Raw genomic sequence first — 14,807 nt, 5'->3', positions numbered from 1 at the left:
CTGGGACAAGTCCGTTTCTTGGGGTCCCTGGAACCCCGGTCAATCCCCTCCAGCATACTGCGGCGCAGACGTTTACGGTTCCATGCTCAGACCTGGCAACGCACAGGCAAAGCACATCGGTGGCAACTTTGCCTAACAGAGGGTCTCCAGGGAGCTCCCAATTCCCTGGCGCCAGGATGCCACCTCGAATCCCCAGACGGCCGGGTGAAGCAACCGCAGCCGGATCTTGGCTCATTGGCCGGCTCCCGCCAACGGGGCGGCCTCAGCCGACGCCGCCGGCGCCGGGCCCGCGGCCTGGGCTCCACTCTAGGCCTCGCAGCCGCTCGTCTCTATGGTAGCGAGGGCGCCGCGCTAGCCGCGCCCCGGGTCCTCTCAGTGGTAAGCGCCGAGCAGCGGGTCGGAGCCGCCGAGTCGGCGGCGGGTCGGAGGCGTCGCGGGGCCGGGGCGGCTGAAAACGCAGGTGAAAGGGGATCGGCGCGGCGAAGGGGCTGGGGATGTCGAGCTGGGGTGTTGGGTCTGGAGGGAACCGCAGCGGGGAGGACCTCCCGGAATCCCCGGAGGAGGCCTACCCGGGCGGGGAGCACTGGGCTGAGAGCCGCGGCCTCCGCGGGCCTCCGCCTCCCGCGGCCTCCGCGGCCTCCGCGGTCCTCCGCCTCCCCGTCCCCGCCGCTGGCCCCCGGGCCCGGGCCCCGGCACCGCCGCGGGCACCCCAGCCCTACCCGGCTCCGGGGAAGGCCGACTGCGACCTGGCCCTCCGCGGCCCGGAGCCGAGTGTGCGGCGTGAGACCTCTCCTATTGTTGTCTGCGGCGGTGGGATTCGAACCCCCGGCGCCCCTCGGGCCTTTGCACGTGCTCTAGATACTACGGGAGCCGGTCCCTTTCCTGTGCTTGACACGAAATCGTCTGTAACTTGATATCCTCTCCTAGCCTCACACTGGCGGGTGGCGGTGGCCAGGTCTCCGGACCGTGTGTGTGTGTGTGTGTGTGTGTGTGTGTGTGTGTGTGTGTGTGTGTGTGTGTGTGTGTGTGTGTGTGTGTGTGTAAGGTCTCTGGTGTGTCGTGTGAGTGTTGGTACTGTCTCCGGACCCTGTGTCGTGTGTGTGTATGTGTGTGTAAGGTCTCTGGTGTGTCGTGTGTGTGAGTGTTGGTACTTACTGTCCCTTAGCTTTCACACTCAAGGCTGCTAGCACTCTACCACTTGAGCCATAGATAGCTCCACTTCCCAGTTTGGGGTGGTTAATTGGAGGTAAGAGTCTCAGGAACTTTCCTACCACAACTGCGATGTCAGATCTCAGCATCCTGAGTAACTATTAGGATTACAGGCCCAGCGCGTTGTTAAGTTTTCAAATTAAGATTTCTCTTAGGCCCATAGCTGTTTGGTTGAGACCCCAGGCCATATGTGTGTGTATGTGTATATGTATGCATACATATGTGTATATATATACATAAATGTATGTGTGTATATATATATATTTTAATATCCTGATACCATGAACGTAGTAGGCAGTCATAACAGTTTGAATCTTTTCTTAGCGGAGTGGAGGAGGAGGAAAGATTACTGGAGCTTGAACACAAGGCCTGGAAACTGATACTTAGCTTTTTCTGCGGGAAGCTTGTGCTCTTAACACTTCGAGCCACTTCTCCACTTTCAGCTTTTTGGTGATTAATTGGAGATGAGAGATTCTCACACATTTTTCTGCCTGTGCTGGCTTTTAACCGGCATCCTCAGATCTAAACTTCCTGAGAGGCTAGGATTACAGGTATGAGCACCTGAGCCTTACTTAAGTCATTTCGTTGTATACATGAACCAAAGGCATCATGCCTTTGACCAATAGACATATTGTAGTAGCGCTGGGAATCATTTCTGGAAACTGGGAACTAATCACATTGATTCCAGGGAGATTTGCCTGGTTGGTTTGGGATTCTGGGAGTATGTGAACATGGATTCATTCAAAAGATGTTAACTATTAAGTACAAGTATTATGCTAATTAGAAAAGCCACAACTATAATCAGGCTCCAAGGAATTCTTTGCTCAGAGCTTAGTATATAATAGAAAAAAAATAAACAGGTAAGAAAAAGTTACAAAAAAAGGAAGGCCTTGACATTATTCTTATATATGGGTTGATGGAGAAAATAACATTTTGTAGCACCAGCCTTCTATATATTGAAGGCAGTAAGGAAATTTAATACACTTAGTTGTGCAAACATAGAAGAACCTTTCTTTACAGTAGCTCCCAGGTAAGGCTTCAGCAGATAGATAAAGATGCTGTTGGTGTCTTGAGGATAAATAATCATTGCTAGGCAGAAAAATGGTCCAGTTTTTCAAGCAGAAAACACAGTGTTAAAAACTTATAGGTAGTATAGATTTACCAGGAATATGTAGCACTTGGAACAAGTGATATCTTGTTTCAGTTTATTTAGTATTTAAAGACGAAATTTCAGCAGAATGGTCACAGTTCAGTTTCTCTGAATATCCCTAGTGTTATAGATATTGTTTATCCACATCTTGGAAGACTCGTAACAAGAGTACTTTGTTATTGACCATAAAGAATTGTTTCCCATTTATGTTCAGAAAGATTGACATGTAATTTGCTGTTATTACCATTATCTCTGGGTTACTCTTCATTAGTTTATTTTAACCTATTTTCAAATGAGTATATTTATTGTTATTGTAAAAGTGATGTATAGATGAGTTACGGTTATGTAAGTCTGGTAAAGTACATTTCTTTTTGGACAGTATCACCCTGTCTCTCTCCCAGTTTTTCTCTCCTGTCCCCACCCACAAGTTGTGCAGTTCATTTTCAATGCAGAATCTACTGAGTATCACTGCTGCATTCGTTCACCCTTTGTCCCACCATTTTTGTGTCTCCTTCTTACCTTCCCAAAGACAGGTAAATGAACAAACAAGACAAAAGGAAAAGACAACTAAAGCAACAACAAAGAAAAAAACCCTCTTGTATCTATTTCCTGGAGTTCATTTTCATAAATGTTATTTTAAATGATCAGATACACATAGCTATTATTCCTTTCTGATCCTCCTAAGAATATCCTCCTTTTAACCTAATTTTTTACTTGAAGTAAAAAGGTCTCTATTACTGTAATATGAGCTATTTCATCTAATGTGTTTGGGACCTGTATTTGTTTGCTAATTTTTTTTTTCTAGTTGGCTGAAATCTTTAAGCCTTTTTGGAGGCAGACAGGAACATCATGATTTAAAACCAAACAGGGCAAAAAATTAATAATTTTAAGAAAGCAAGGCACTATCTTGAGAGTTGTAATTCCAGGTACTCAGAAGACTGAGGTAGGAGAATCTCAGCTCAAATCCAGCTCAAATACAGTTCAAGTAATAGAGCACTTGTGTTGCAACCCAGAGTCCCTGAATTTACACTCCAATACTGCTAAAAAGAAGTTAAAATGTTCAGTAACATTTAATTTTTTTAACTTTTTTTAAACGAGAAACAAAGTTTCTGAGCATAAATATGCAGGGACTAGATTTTGTAATTCCCTACCACCATACAGAATTCAGTGATATTTATTGCATCTTCTCTTAAAAATTCAACTTAATGTGGTTTTTGTTGTTGTTGTTTCTTTGTTGGTTGGTTGGTTTTTAGTTTACTTGAAAACTTTCAAATAGATAAAGTAGTGTGAATGTGCTACCAAGGTTTACTTTTCTACAACTCAGGGAAAATAAAACTTTTCTTAGATGTACTTACACTTCTTTTTCCTCTTCTTTATTGTGTATTCATATGTTAAATCTTCTGCAGTTCCTTGGGTAATTTTCTTCATTTATAGTTGGATTTGAAATTTTCTCTGGCAACTCGTGATTCATTCAGGTGGCTAGGTAGTTTCTTGTATGATTAACCCAAAATTTTGCACCCTTTATAATTTTAGGTTACTTCTCATCTTTCCTTGACAAAAACAACAGGAAAGCCCTTGTATGTCTCTTAGGATATACATTGCTCCTATACCAACATCTCTGGCCAAGTACAAGCTTTCAGGATATGTTCTTTTTCCACTTGTTACAAATTGTCAAAAGCAATTGTAGCAGTTTACATTTCTGTCAACATATAGGGAACAAGTAAGAGTTGCCTGCAATATTTAAGATACTTATCCTGATACTACCTTTCAAGTGTAGTTTTACCAAAATAGTTGTATAGTTTGTAGTTATACCAAAATGTGTAGTGTAGTATATGACTTAAGGTTTCATATCTTATGTTTTCTTGTTCAGTGATCTTTTCCTGACACCTGTTATACAATCCTTAATAACATTTTTAGTTTTTCTTTCCATGTGTAGTTGTTTAATTTGTACTTGGTTTTGGTTTATACAGAAGAGATTTCTTTCCATATGATTAGCTAATTAAGTTCCATTCCACATTGATGTATAATAGTCATTAATTTATAATAATACATGTCATATAGCACACCATCATAATACAACTATTTTAATTATAATAGCTTTCTAGCAAATATCATAGTTTATTTCCCTGCAAGATTTTTCTTGGACCTCTGTCATTTTCCATAGATCAGCTTGCTAACTTCCAACTAAATGAGTATAGAATATATGATTTGATTTTTATTGGAAGAGCTTTGATTTTTGATTTTGTAGATGAATTTCCAGTGAATTGACATATTTATAGTCAACAGGCTTTCCATTATATACAGCTTAACTTATTTGTCTTTTTTGTTTTTCAGTTTCATAAGTTTCTCCATAAAGGTCTTGCAGTAATTTATAAGGTTTGTATCAAAGTGTTTTGTTGATTTCCAACATCCTGCTAAGCTCTCTTACTTGTTTTATTGCAGCTAGTTTGTTACACCTTTTGTATTTCTTACATAGATATTTATATTTTCAAATAGTACTTCTTATTCCTTATATTTCACTCCTTGAACCATTCAATATGGTCTTCTACAAGAATTGACATAACTAGTATTTCTGTATAGTTCTGATTTTACGTCTTTTACATCTTACATATCTAACATATGGTGATAAAATATACTATTTATTGTAGGTTTTTGTTAAACACCTTTCTATTCCTCTCTTGCTGAGTTTTTTGTTTTAAGCAGTGTTGAATTTTATCAGACTTTATTTTCCAAATTAAAAATTCACAAAACATATCTGTCTTTAATATCTTTCTCTAGAGTAATCAGCACATGATCTTGAAGAGAGATCACTAGACAAAACAAGGAAAATTTGTGAGAATCAAGAATGATGGACCCATGTTCAGTTGGAGTCCAGCTTCGTACCACAAATGAGTGCCATAAAACCTACTACACTCGTCATACAGGTTTCAAGACTTTGCAAGAGTTGTCATCGAATGATATGCTTTTACTTCAACTTAGAACTGGAATGACACTTTCTGGGAACAACACAATTTGCTTTCATCATGTAAAAATTTACATTGACAGATTTGAGGATTTGCAGAAGTCATGTTGTGACCCATTTAACATACACAAAAAGCTAGCCAAAAAAAATTTGCATGTAATTGACTTAGATGATGCCACTTTTCTGAGTGCAAAATTTGGAAGACAGCTCGTACCTGGTTGGAAGCTTTGTCCAAAATGTACCCAGATAATCAATGGAAGTGTGGATGTTGATTCTGACGACCGACAGAGAAGGAAACCTGAATTGGATGTATGTATATTCATCATTGTCTCTAGTTGAAAATGTGGAATTCTGTTTTAACTTTAAGAAATACATTATTATATTTATTAGGATTCAGTGAATTTAAAAAGGAAATTGTTTTTCAAAATGTTTTCATATACACAAAGTCAAGGTTGGGTAATAAAGTAATTTTGAGAAAAGAAACACAATATGCCCGACTCCAAACTACAACTTCATAGGACCATAGGATGGCTGTTAGAACATTCTGACAATGCTAGAGCCTAGCTAACTTAGATTCTTTTCTGATCATCAAAGTAATGAAATGGAATGTGCAAGCCATCAAGCATCCCTATAGCAAGAAAAATTCTTCCTTTTATTAAAGACTATTAGAACACTAAAAGGAAGATAAGAGAACTGACTTGGAATAATTGGTTTTTATTTCAGTCTTCTTTGTCACTACATTGTTATCTGAGATTTTTAAGTGCTTACAAGTTTCACTTGCGTCTAGTTCTGAATTCAAGACTAAATTTAGGACTCCCTGTGGTCAGGAGCAGATATTTTTACATTGTGAAATGTATTACATATTTTATACCTATCTTTCCTTTCACATGCTAACATGCAGATCATTTTAGCTTATCGGAGCAACTTAAGGTTTTATGAAACTGGTCTTGACGTAGAATAAGAAAGAATATCAGAGGTACACTTTTCATAATTGTACTTACAGTCATTTTACAATTCTTGCCACTGGAATGTTTTATCACTTTTTACCTTTTTATATGCCACAACCCGCTGCATTCTCCTTAATCTGGGGCAACTGGGAGCAACACAGTAATGGAGACCAGACTGTGGAACTGAGGTTTGGGGTACTGGGAGACCTGTAGCCTTCTTCCAGCAACAGATCCTAAGATTCCCTTAACCAAGGTTTTTATTGGTCTTTTGCAAGAAAGTAAGGTACAAACCTCAACATGAGACAATATTTTGCATACTGGGAAGGATAGCTAAACAGTAAACAGCCTACAATTTACATAAACTAAGTCTACCCTGAGTCTCCCACACAATTTAGGGTGGAATCTGAGTTCCCATTAAGCCAAGAGTGATTGATCTCATCATTATGAGAGTGTATTGGGAGAAGGCATTCAAAACTCCCAATCCTTTCAGGGTCTCACAGCTTGGATTTTTAGACTTTCACAGGTATATTAATAAACAAGATTACAAGTTAGTTGAAATTTTACGTTATATATACTCTGTTCCTTTTGTTTTCCTTTCTGAGGCACATCTCTAGGACCCAGTGTTATGTGTAGCTCGTTATAAATACTTGACTCATATTTCACATGTCTTCATCTAATCCTCTGTTCTTTTTTACTGTATTTCTTGTCCAAATTTGCTTTATCTTGACCTTAGCTATATGAAAGCATTCTGAAATACCACTTACTCATTTTTCTAATTTGGGGAGGGGAAGGGAAATAATAAAATTCTGAAATAAAGGTACAGGTTGAACCATTGTAACAATGAGAGGTACAAGACACTATGTTGAAAATGAACTTTACAACTTTAGGGGCGGGGTGGGAGGGCCGTAGGGAGAGGTGGGGAAGGAGAGAGGAGGTGGGGAGGTAGGGAGAGAAGGGATGGTAGGCGAAAAACAAAGGAGGGGGTAACAATGCTTGATAGGAAATGTACTGATTACTCATGTAACTATAACCTCTACAGTATCTTCACAATAAAAAATATATATTAAAAAAAGAAATAGGGCTGGGAAGGTGGCTCAGTGGTAGAGCGCTTGCCTTGCATGCCTGAGGCCCTGGGTTCCATTCCTCAGCACCACATAAGCAAAAAGAATAAAACCAGAAGTGGCGCTGTGGCTCAAGTGGTAGAGGGCTAGCTGTGAGCTGAAGAGCTGAGGGACAGCACCCAGGCCCAGAGTTCAGGCCCCACAACTGGACCCCCCCCCAAAAAAAAAGAAAGAAATACCACTTTTATTGTTTTAGAACATGAAACTGTATTACTTTGTCCTCTTAAAGACAGGAACTTAAGAATCCAGAATTGTTACTAAGAAACTTAGTTATGTACCCTCAAGTTAATCAGCCGTGTTTTTAGTCATCTTTCCCATGGAGGCAACAGCTATTGTCATTTCCACCATGCCAGTCCTCTGTTGCTTCTACTGTGCCAGAGATTGTAGCTCAAATAATGAAAATCTTACTAATAATCATAAAGTTTGATTATTGTCCAGGAGGACTAGATATTCCTGCATTTGGGCTCCTCAGACCTTTTTTTACGTGTGTTCCAAGTTGTCCCCAATAATAAGAAATATTGTGGGTAGTAGTTTGGTATTTGTTGTCTTATATAAAGATTTGACTGATTAATTTCTTTGCCTTTATTCAGGGAAGAACTGCTAAAGCATTGAGGTCACTGCAGTTTACCAACCCAGGGAAGCAAACTGAATTTGCTCCGGAAACTGGGAAAAGAGAAAAAAGGAGACTTACAAAGAGTTCAACTGCTGGTTCAGACAGGTATGTTACTAACATGTGGATTTGCTGTTTTACATCTGTATTGATCCATTATCTGCCTTGTACAGTTTGAATGTTCTGAGTAGACATCTTTGATTGGGAAATGTATAATTAATAAAAACCTCTAAAGGCCTTCAGTACTAATTATGTACGCTTTATAAGGCATCTCTTTCAACTCTAAAGGCTTGTTCAAGAATGTTGAAATGAAAGGAAGAAGATAGTATTTTTTGTCATTAGAGTTAAAATTACTGGAAGGTATATACCTTAAAATAATTGACTTAATGAAAAACAGTATATTGTTGGTATGTCTCTGTTCTCTGGGTGGCAGTTGTAAGTTATGAAAATTCAAGATTATTTTTATGTTTTACATATATTCTAGTATATTAGATACAAAGATTGAGAAAACTTAGGTCCAGGAGCTTTGCCCAAGTTGAGGCTTTGAGTTCAAAACTCCTTACCACACATACACAAGCACGTACACACGCACCCCACACACTTTGAGCATTTCTATAAACAAATAATATAATACATTTAACATTTGTGCATATGCCATTTTCCATTGACTAATTTGAATATTTTTAGTCCAAACTTAGAAGCAATTAAAGAAACAGATTAATTATAGTTCAAAAAACGTACAAAGTAGTATTATACTCTAATGGCAATTACTTTTCAAAGGCAGTGAAGGGATTAGTGTTTTGGGACAAAGTCCTTTTCTTGGTTGACTCTTAGATCAACTTCAAGAGATGTTTTCAGGTTTTTAGGATTTCTCTTAACACTTAGAATTAGGTTGACTCTCGTCCTATGCAGTTCATTCATTGAATGTCAATGCTCTGAGCCTGATATATTATGTACCACTTCAGCAAAACTTCATCCCTAATTCAAAATATTTTATCTTCTTAAATTTTTATGACCTTATTTTTAATTAGGTATTTAAGGATGATGTATTTCTGAGATGGACTTCGTTGTGTGTTATTTTATAGACAAGTGATACCAGCGAAGAGTAAGGTCTACGATAGCCAAGGCCTCCTGATTTTCAGTGGGATGGACCTCTGTGACTGCCTGGATGAAGACTGCCTAGGATGTTTCTACGCGTGTCCCGCCTGTGGCTCCACCAAATGTGGGGCTGAATGCCGCTGTGACCGCAAGTGGCTCTACGAGCAAATAGAAATCGAAGGAGGAGAGATCATTCATAATAAACATGCTGGATAATTTGTAGTATCAAACTTACGGGTTCTTTCAAGGTCCTCCATTTCTAAAATTCTGTCACTCTTTCTGATTGTCAAAGATGCAAAAGCCACCTCAGTATGTACTAGTATAGTAGTGTTTTATGTGCTTCAATGTAAATTTAGAGAAGTCATTTCTTAGCAGTCAGCCATAAGCCTGAGTTAATGTAACAAGTGGGTTTGCATGTTTCCCTACCAACACTGAGGAAAAGGGTACCTATGCCCCTAGGGGTGGGAATAGACTTTCACATTAAAGGGTATTTACTGTGAGTACAGAAATACTTCACAGCATTGAAAGCACAAACAATTGTATAAAGTATTAATGTTTTGACAGATAATTAAAAGCCATGGAACAGTTTCCTTCATTGATTATTATGATTGCTTTACATGGCCATTTTTTTGGTCCCCTGCATAGCTGGGCACAAAACAAATTGATTTGATATAGCTGCCTAGGTGAATGTTAAACTATTTTGGAAATTAAGTGCTTAGATATATTTTTCTTCAATAAAAATATTTTACTACTGCAAACCATTATGTACTCTTTGTGGAAATTTGTCCTTACAAAAAAGTTCTATGTAAGTACAAAGCCATGCAATGCATACATAAATGGATATAGATTGCATCTATGATATTAAAATTAATACAGGATAATAGAGTAGGATTGAGTATAAAATATGTTCCTTTTTAGATCAGAGTCAGTGGCTCATGCCCATAATGCTAGCTGCCCAGGGGGATGAGATTCAGAGGGTGGAGACTCAGAGCCAGCCCCTTGCAGTAGAATCCTAGAAACAGAAAAGTCTTAGAATCTCCACAACAACCAGCAAAAAGCCAGGCTGATGATGTAGAGCCATAAGCAAGCAATCTGAGAGAGCGTGAGGCTTTGTGTTCAAACCCTGGTAACATTTTTTAAAAAAATCCTTATCAGAGTGATAATAAAAAAACAGATGGAGAAACACTCGTTACACATAAAATGTTGATGCATTTTTTTTTAAGTATAAAGAATTTAGATGAGGGAATGGTATCATTTTACTTTTTTTTTTTTTTTACAATTCTGCCTGCCGTAGACTATTATCGTTACCATTTTGTTTCCTTTAAATATAATTCTTCAGTTATTTAAGAAAAACTTTAAGTAATTTGAAACATAGCTTTTAAAACTAAATTTATAGTGAGTTTGACTTGACCGCTGAAGATAAGTTTTTGCGTTTGGTTTGCATTTGTTTATTTTTGTTTGGTGTGTAATTTTACTTCAGTAGAATGCAATTTTCAACTTTAAAATTGAGTGTGACCTTTTTTTGGTGCTCATACTTCAACTTGAACTCAGCACTTGGGCGCTGTCCCAGAACTGTCTTCCTCAGAGCTAGTGCACTATTACTGAGGCACAACTCCACTTCTAGCTTTTTGGTAATTAATTAGAGATAAGTGTCTCATGGACTTTCCTGCCAAGGCTGGCTTCAGTGATCCTCAGATCTCAGCTTCGTGAGTAGCTATGATTGCAGGAATGACCCTTGACACCTGGCCTTAAATGTGATTTTTCTTTGGCCTGATTTTTAGAAGTCCAATTGCCTTATCATTTCCTTCATCTGTATTTCAGCTGAGCACTAGTAAAGATGTGTTAACTTCATATACTTAAATTCAAATCACATGCTCGATTGGTTACTTTTTCAGAATTAAGGCAATAGTTTGTTATAGGAATTACACACTCCAATTAGATCTGAACTTTCTGGATCATCAGATCTTAGTTAACATTTTTTTTTCTTTTGCATTTAAGTTTGAATTAGAACATTGTGTATGTTCTTCAGAGGAATCAATTAAAATAATAAGAATTGGTTGAGTTCTTATACCTCCCACTTGTCAATCCTAGCTATTCAGGAGGCTGAGACCTCAAGGATCAAGTTTCAAAGCCAGCCCAGGCAGCAAAGTGAAACATCTATTAGCCATTTGGTCTGGAGGTGTGGCTTAACTGGCAGTTTGGCAGTCATGAGCTAGCCAGGGCAAGGCCCCTGAATTCAAGTTCCTAGAACTAGTAATTAAGAAAATAAATAAAACTGAACTGTTTCTTGTTGCTACAAATAAGAATAACTTCTGGTGGCTTCAAATTTTTAAATGGCTACATTTTAGCATGGTCTAGATCCGTGGTTTTGTTTTTACAAGAGTAAGAACTTTGCATAATTTTTCTGATATTCTTTGTGCCCATGTAGGGCACTGAACTGCATGCAGAATGTTCACAGAGGTATAGCTGATGCAGAGTGGGCTGTGATTAAAGGCTGCATTTTAAGAAAATACAGGTTAACTTGCTATTTTTAAAATAAAATTATAGAAAATACAGTGATGTCACTTACATCCTCTTTGTTTTTTGTGAATATTCAAAGTGGCTAAATTATTTCCAGATTTTACTAATCTCAAAATTAGATAATGGTTATACAAACCTTTCTGCTTTGTGATAGTCATATTAAGAGAAGTTAAATAAGGCCACTAACATTGGTCTTGTAAAATTTAATTACAGATGTTAGAAAGGCATGTAAATAGATGTCATCCATCTGACTTATAAATACAAATAAAGAAATAGCTATTTACCTTTGAAATGCATAGGATCCTTTGAAATGCACAGGATCCTTTAAAAAAGTCATATCTAATTCTGTATAACAAGCTGTTCTACAACCTGACAGTCTTCTAAAACTTTTTTCCTGGCTTGTAGGCAAGCAAGGAATTTTTAGTGAATAAATTTTGAAATGTGCACATAAAGGTACATACATGTGATTCATTAATAAAAAGTAGAAATTTAGTAAGTTTTCATATTCTTTTTAGAAGTCAAGACCCGTGAGGACAAAATATCTACCCAAAGATACTCTGTATGCAGAACCCCTGAACATGTATTAGAATGCCTGGGTAAAATGAAATATTCCGTTAAAGTCAAGATTCCTGTCTGAAGTTCAGTTTGGTAATATAATAGTGAAGCAGATTTTTTATTGTAACAAGGTGGAGTAGTTTTAGTCCATCAAAAATTTGTACTGTTGCCAGGCGCCAGTGGCTCACACCTGTAATCCTAGCTACTCAGGAGGCTGAGATCTGAGAATCATCGTTCAAAGCCAGCCCAGGTAAACCACCAGAAAACTGGAAGTGGCTCAAGTGGTAGAGCATTGGCCTTGAGCTGAAAAGCTCAGGGAAAGTGTCCAGGCCCAGAGTTCAAGCCCTACGACAGACAAAAATAAAAACAAAAATAAATTGTTCTATTAGGAAAAATCAGATCTCACCGTGGCTTCTCACATCCCTCTCACATAATGTGAAAAACAAAGATTTCTTGACTGAATTAGGTAATTAGAGATTTCCCCTTGCAATATGGTTATCTTGCTAGAAACAGCTTAACATGGTCGTGCAAAATTCTGGTGACACCTTAGCTTTTGCTGACATCTGCTGGTCTTTTCATGAACATAAACTTTTTGCTGCTCCTACGTCTGCTCATCTCTTCATTTCTAAATTAAACAATGGACATGTAATCATATAATAGACTCCAGTGAGTGAAAAAAAAAAATCCTGAAAGTAAAATAGCTTTTCTTTGCATCATTCTTAAAGTCTTGCCTTGCAGCAGGCAACTATATAAGTTTTATTTTTTAAGAACATGAGTGAGCATACATGAGAAATTCTAGATTTATTTTGACTTAGAAAGTGGAGCTACTTGGAGAGATAATGCTTTTTTTTTTTTAAAGTCGAACATCTTCAACACTTTTTGCTTGAAAGGTGTACAGTAGAGTTTAATATAACTCAATGACATTGTGAGGATTGTCTAATTTTATAAAGATAATTTAACTTTCAGAAAATGAAGGTAATGTAACAGATAAAGCAGATGCTTTTCTCAATTGGAAGAGCATTCCATCTTTAAATGCAAAACATTTGAAAGAAATTTAAATTTTATACATTTAAATTTATAGTATTTTGTTATAGTCCTGTGCAGTGGCACAACTCCAGTATGTTGTTCTATTCTCCTTTGAGGTAATGAAATATTTCTTTGTTACACAATGATCAGCAACTATGTATCATACAAGTCTCTTAGCTTCCCCTCACCATAAGAAGTACTTACATCATCCATTTATACAGTGAAAAGGTCTATTTTGCCTAGTTTAGAGGTTTCCGTCTATCATTGATTAGCCCTGGGTCTGTGGCAAAGCAGCACATAATATGAAATAAAACTTGGATTTTACAATTATATAGGATGATCATTTCCTCTTCACATGTGACTGTCCACCAAACGTTAACAAAGGTCAAAGATAGAATGGTGGTTTAATACCCTAGGGAACTTCCATATATTTTAAGAAAAAGAAGCAGCTGTGACCCATTGTCACATCTTTATTCCTACTCTCCTTGTAGTCTTCTCATAGAGTTCTCATGGACCTTAAGACAACCTCCTTTTCACAAACACAGGATGGCCAGTGATAATTTGCCCTAAGACACTCATCATTATCAGCTTCTTGTTGTTTTTATTGTCAATACTTGGTAGTAAAGGTCTTCATATTTGAAAGTGTTTGAATACTTGAAGCAGTCCCTTGATAATTTTACCTTATACCTAGAACTCAGTCCTAAGTCAAATGAACAGAAAACTATAATAGCACCGTCTGAATTAATTAACTTGCCAAGCAGTTAAAGGTGTATCACCAGCTCATCTTTGTGATTTATAGGATAGTGCTAGCCAAGTTACATTTGAGCATGTTCTCCTCCCTGTCTTTACAGGACACCGAAATCTGTGATGTTGCCAAGTAGAATGTGACACTGTGGCTCCCAATGAATGAGAATTCAGCAAAGTTCTGTATTTTAAACATGTCATTTCCAGTACTAAAATTGCTAAAAAGTCAAGTGCATAGTGACTTTCTCATATTTGATAGTATTTTAGAGAGCTGGATATTTTCATCATTTATAGCAGTATTTAGATGTTTTCATTTCTTCTTAATTTTTTTAAATTTTAATTGTTTTTTATTGTGAAAATACTGTACAAAGGGATTACAGTTACACAAGCAAGGTAACAAGTACATTTCTTATCAAGCATTGTTGCCTCCTCCTTTGTTTTTCCCCTACCATCCCTTCCCTCCCACCTCTTCAGCTACATCCTCCCCCACCCTCTTCTTAATGTTTGATTTGATGCTTGGTTTGAAATTAGATAAAACGCAGAGCTTCTTCTGCATGCATTTCTTAGGTCTTTGTTTCAAAATATCTTTATCATTGGTTTCCTTGAAAACAAATCTAGTTCTAAAATTTAGATATACTTAGAGAAATAGCCAAAAAACTTGTAACACTAAAGTAACTCAGTTTAGGAAAAGAAATTGTTTTCATATTTTATATCTTTTTAATTTTTTTACTTTTTATTGTAAAGGTGATGAACAGAGGGGTTATATAGTTACATGTCAGGTAATGAGTACATTTCCTTTTGAACAGTGTCATCCCCTCCTTCATCCTCCCAGTTTTTCCCCTCCTAACGTTCCTCTCCCTCCAGT

General features: G+C 37.7%; 1 protein-coding gene across 1 annotated transcript; it reads left to right on the top strand.

The window, feature by feature from the left end:
• The first annotated feature begins 362 nt into the window (after nt 1-362).
• Nucleotides 363-9,858, top strand: LOC122117829 (ADP ribosylation factor like GTPase 14 effector protein). Its single transcript, XM_042691688.1, has 5 exons — nt 363-460; nt 4,694-4,735; nt 5,138-5,630; nt 7,980-8,107; nt 9,085-9,858. Exons 3-5 carry the CDS (start codon nt 5,205-5,207, stop codon nt 9,311-9,313), a joined length of 783 nt encoding a protein of 260 aa, XP_042547622.1. The 5' UTR covers nt 363-460; nt 4,694-4,735; nt 5,138-5,204; the 3' UTR covers nt 9,314-9,858.
• The last annotated feature ends 4,949 nt before the right edge of the window (nt 9,859-14,807 follow it).

This window comes from Dipodomys spectabilis, unplaced genomic scaffold, assembly GCF_019054845.1.
Source record: "Dipodomys spectabilis isolate Male_0828 unplaced genomic scaffold, ASM1905484v1 ptg000145l, whole genome shotgun sequence".
Classification (NCBI taxonomy): domain Eukaryota; kingdom Metazoa; phylum Chordata; class Mammalia; order Rodentia; family Heteromyidae; genus Dipodomys; species Dipodomys spectabilis.
The sequence above is the reverse complement of the archived record's forward strand: the minus strand, read 5'-3'. Positions and strand labels throughout refer to the sequence as shown.

What these genes read in the sequence shown, in the direction of transcription:
- LOC122117829 (XM_042691688.1), top strand. Translation starts at nt 5,205, where the DNA reads ATGATGGACCCATGTTCAGTTGGAGTCCAGCTTCGTACCACAAATGAG. An exon ending in GAAGGAAACCTGAATTGGAT is followed by an intron (nt 5,631 to 7,979) that starts GTATGTATATTC and finishes GCCTTTATTCAG; the next exon opens with GGAAGAACTGCTAAAGCATT. An exon ending in TCAACTGCTGGTTCAGACAG is followed by an intron (nt 8,108 to 9,084) that starts GTATGTTACTAA and finishes GTTATTTTATAG; the next exon opens with ACAAGTGATACCAGCGAAGA.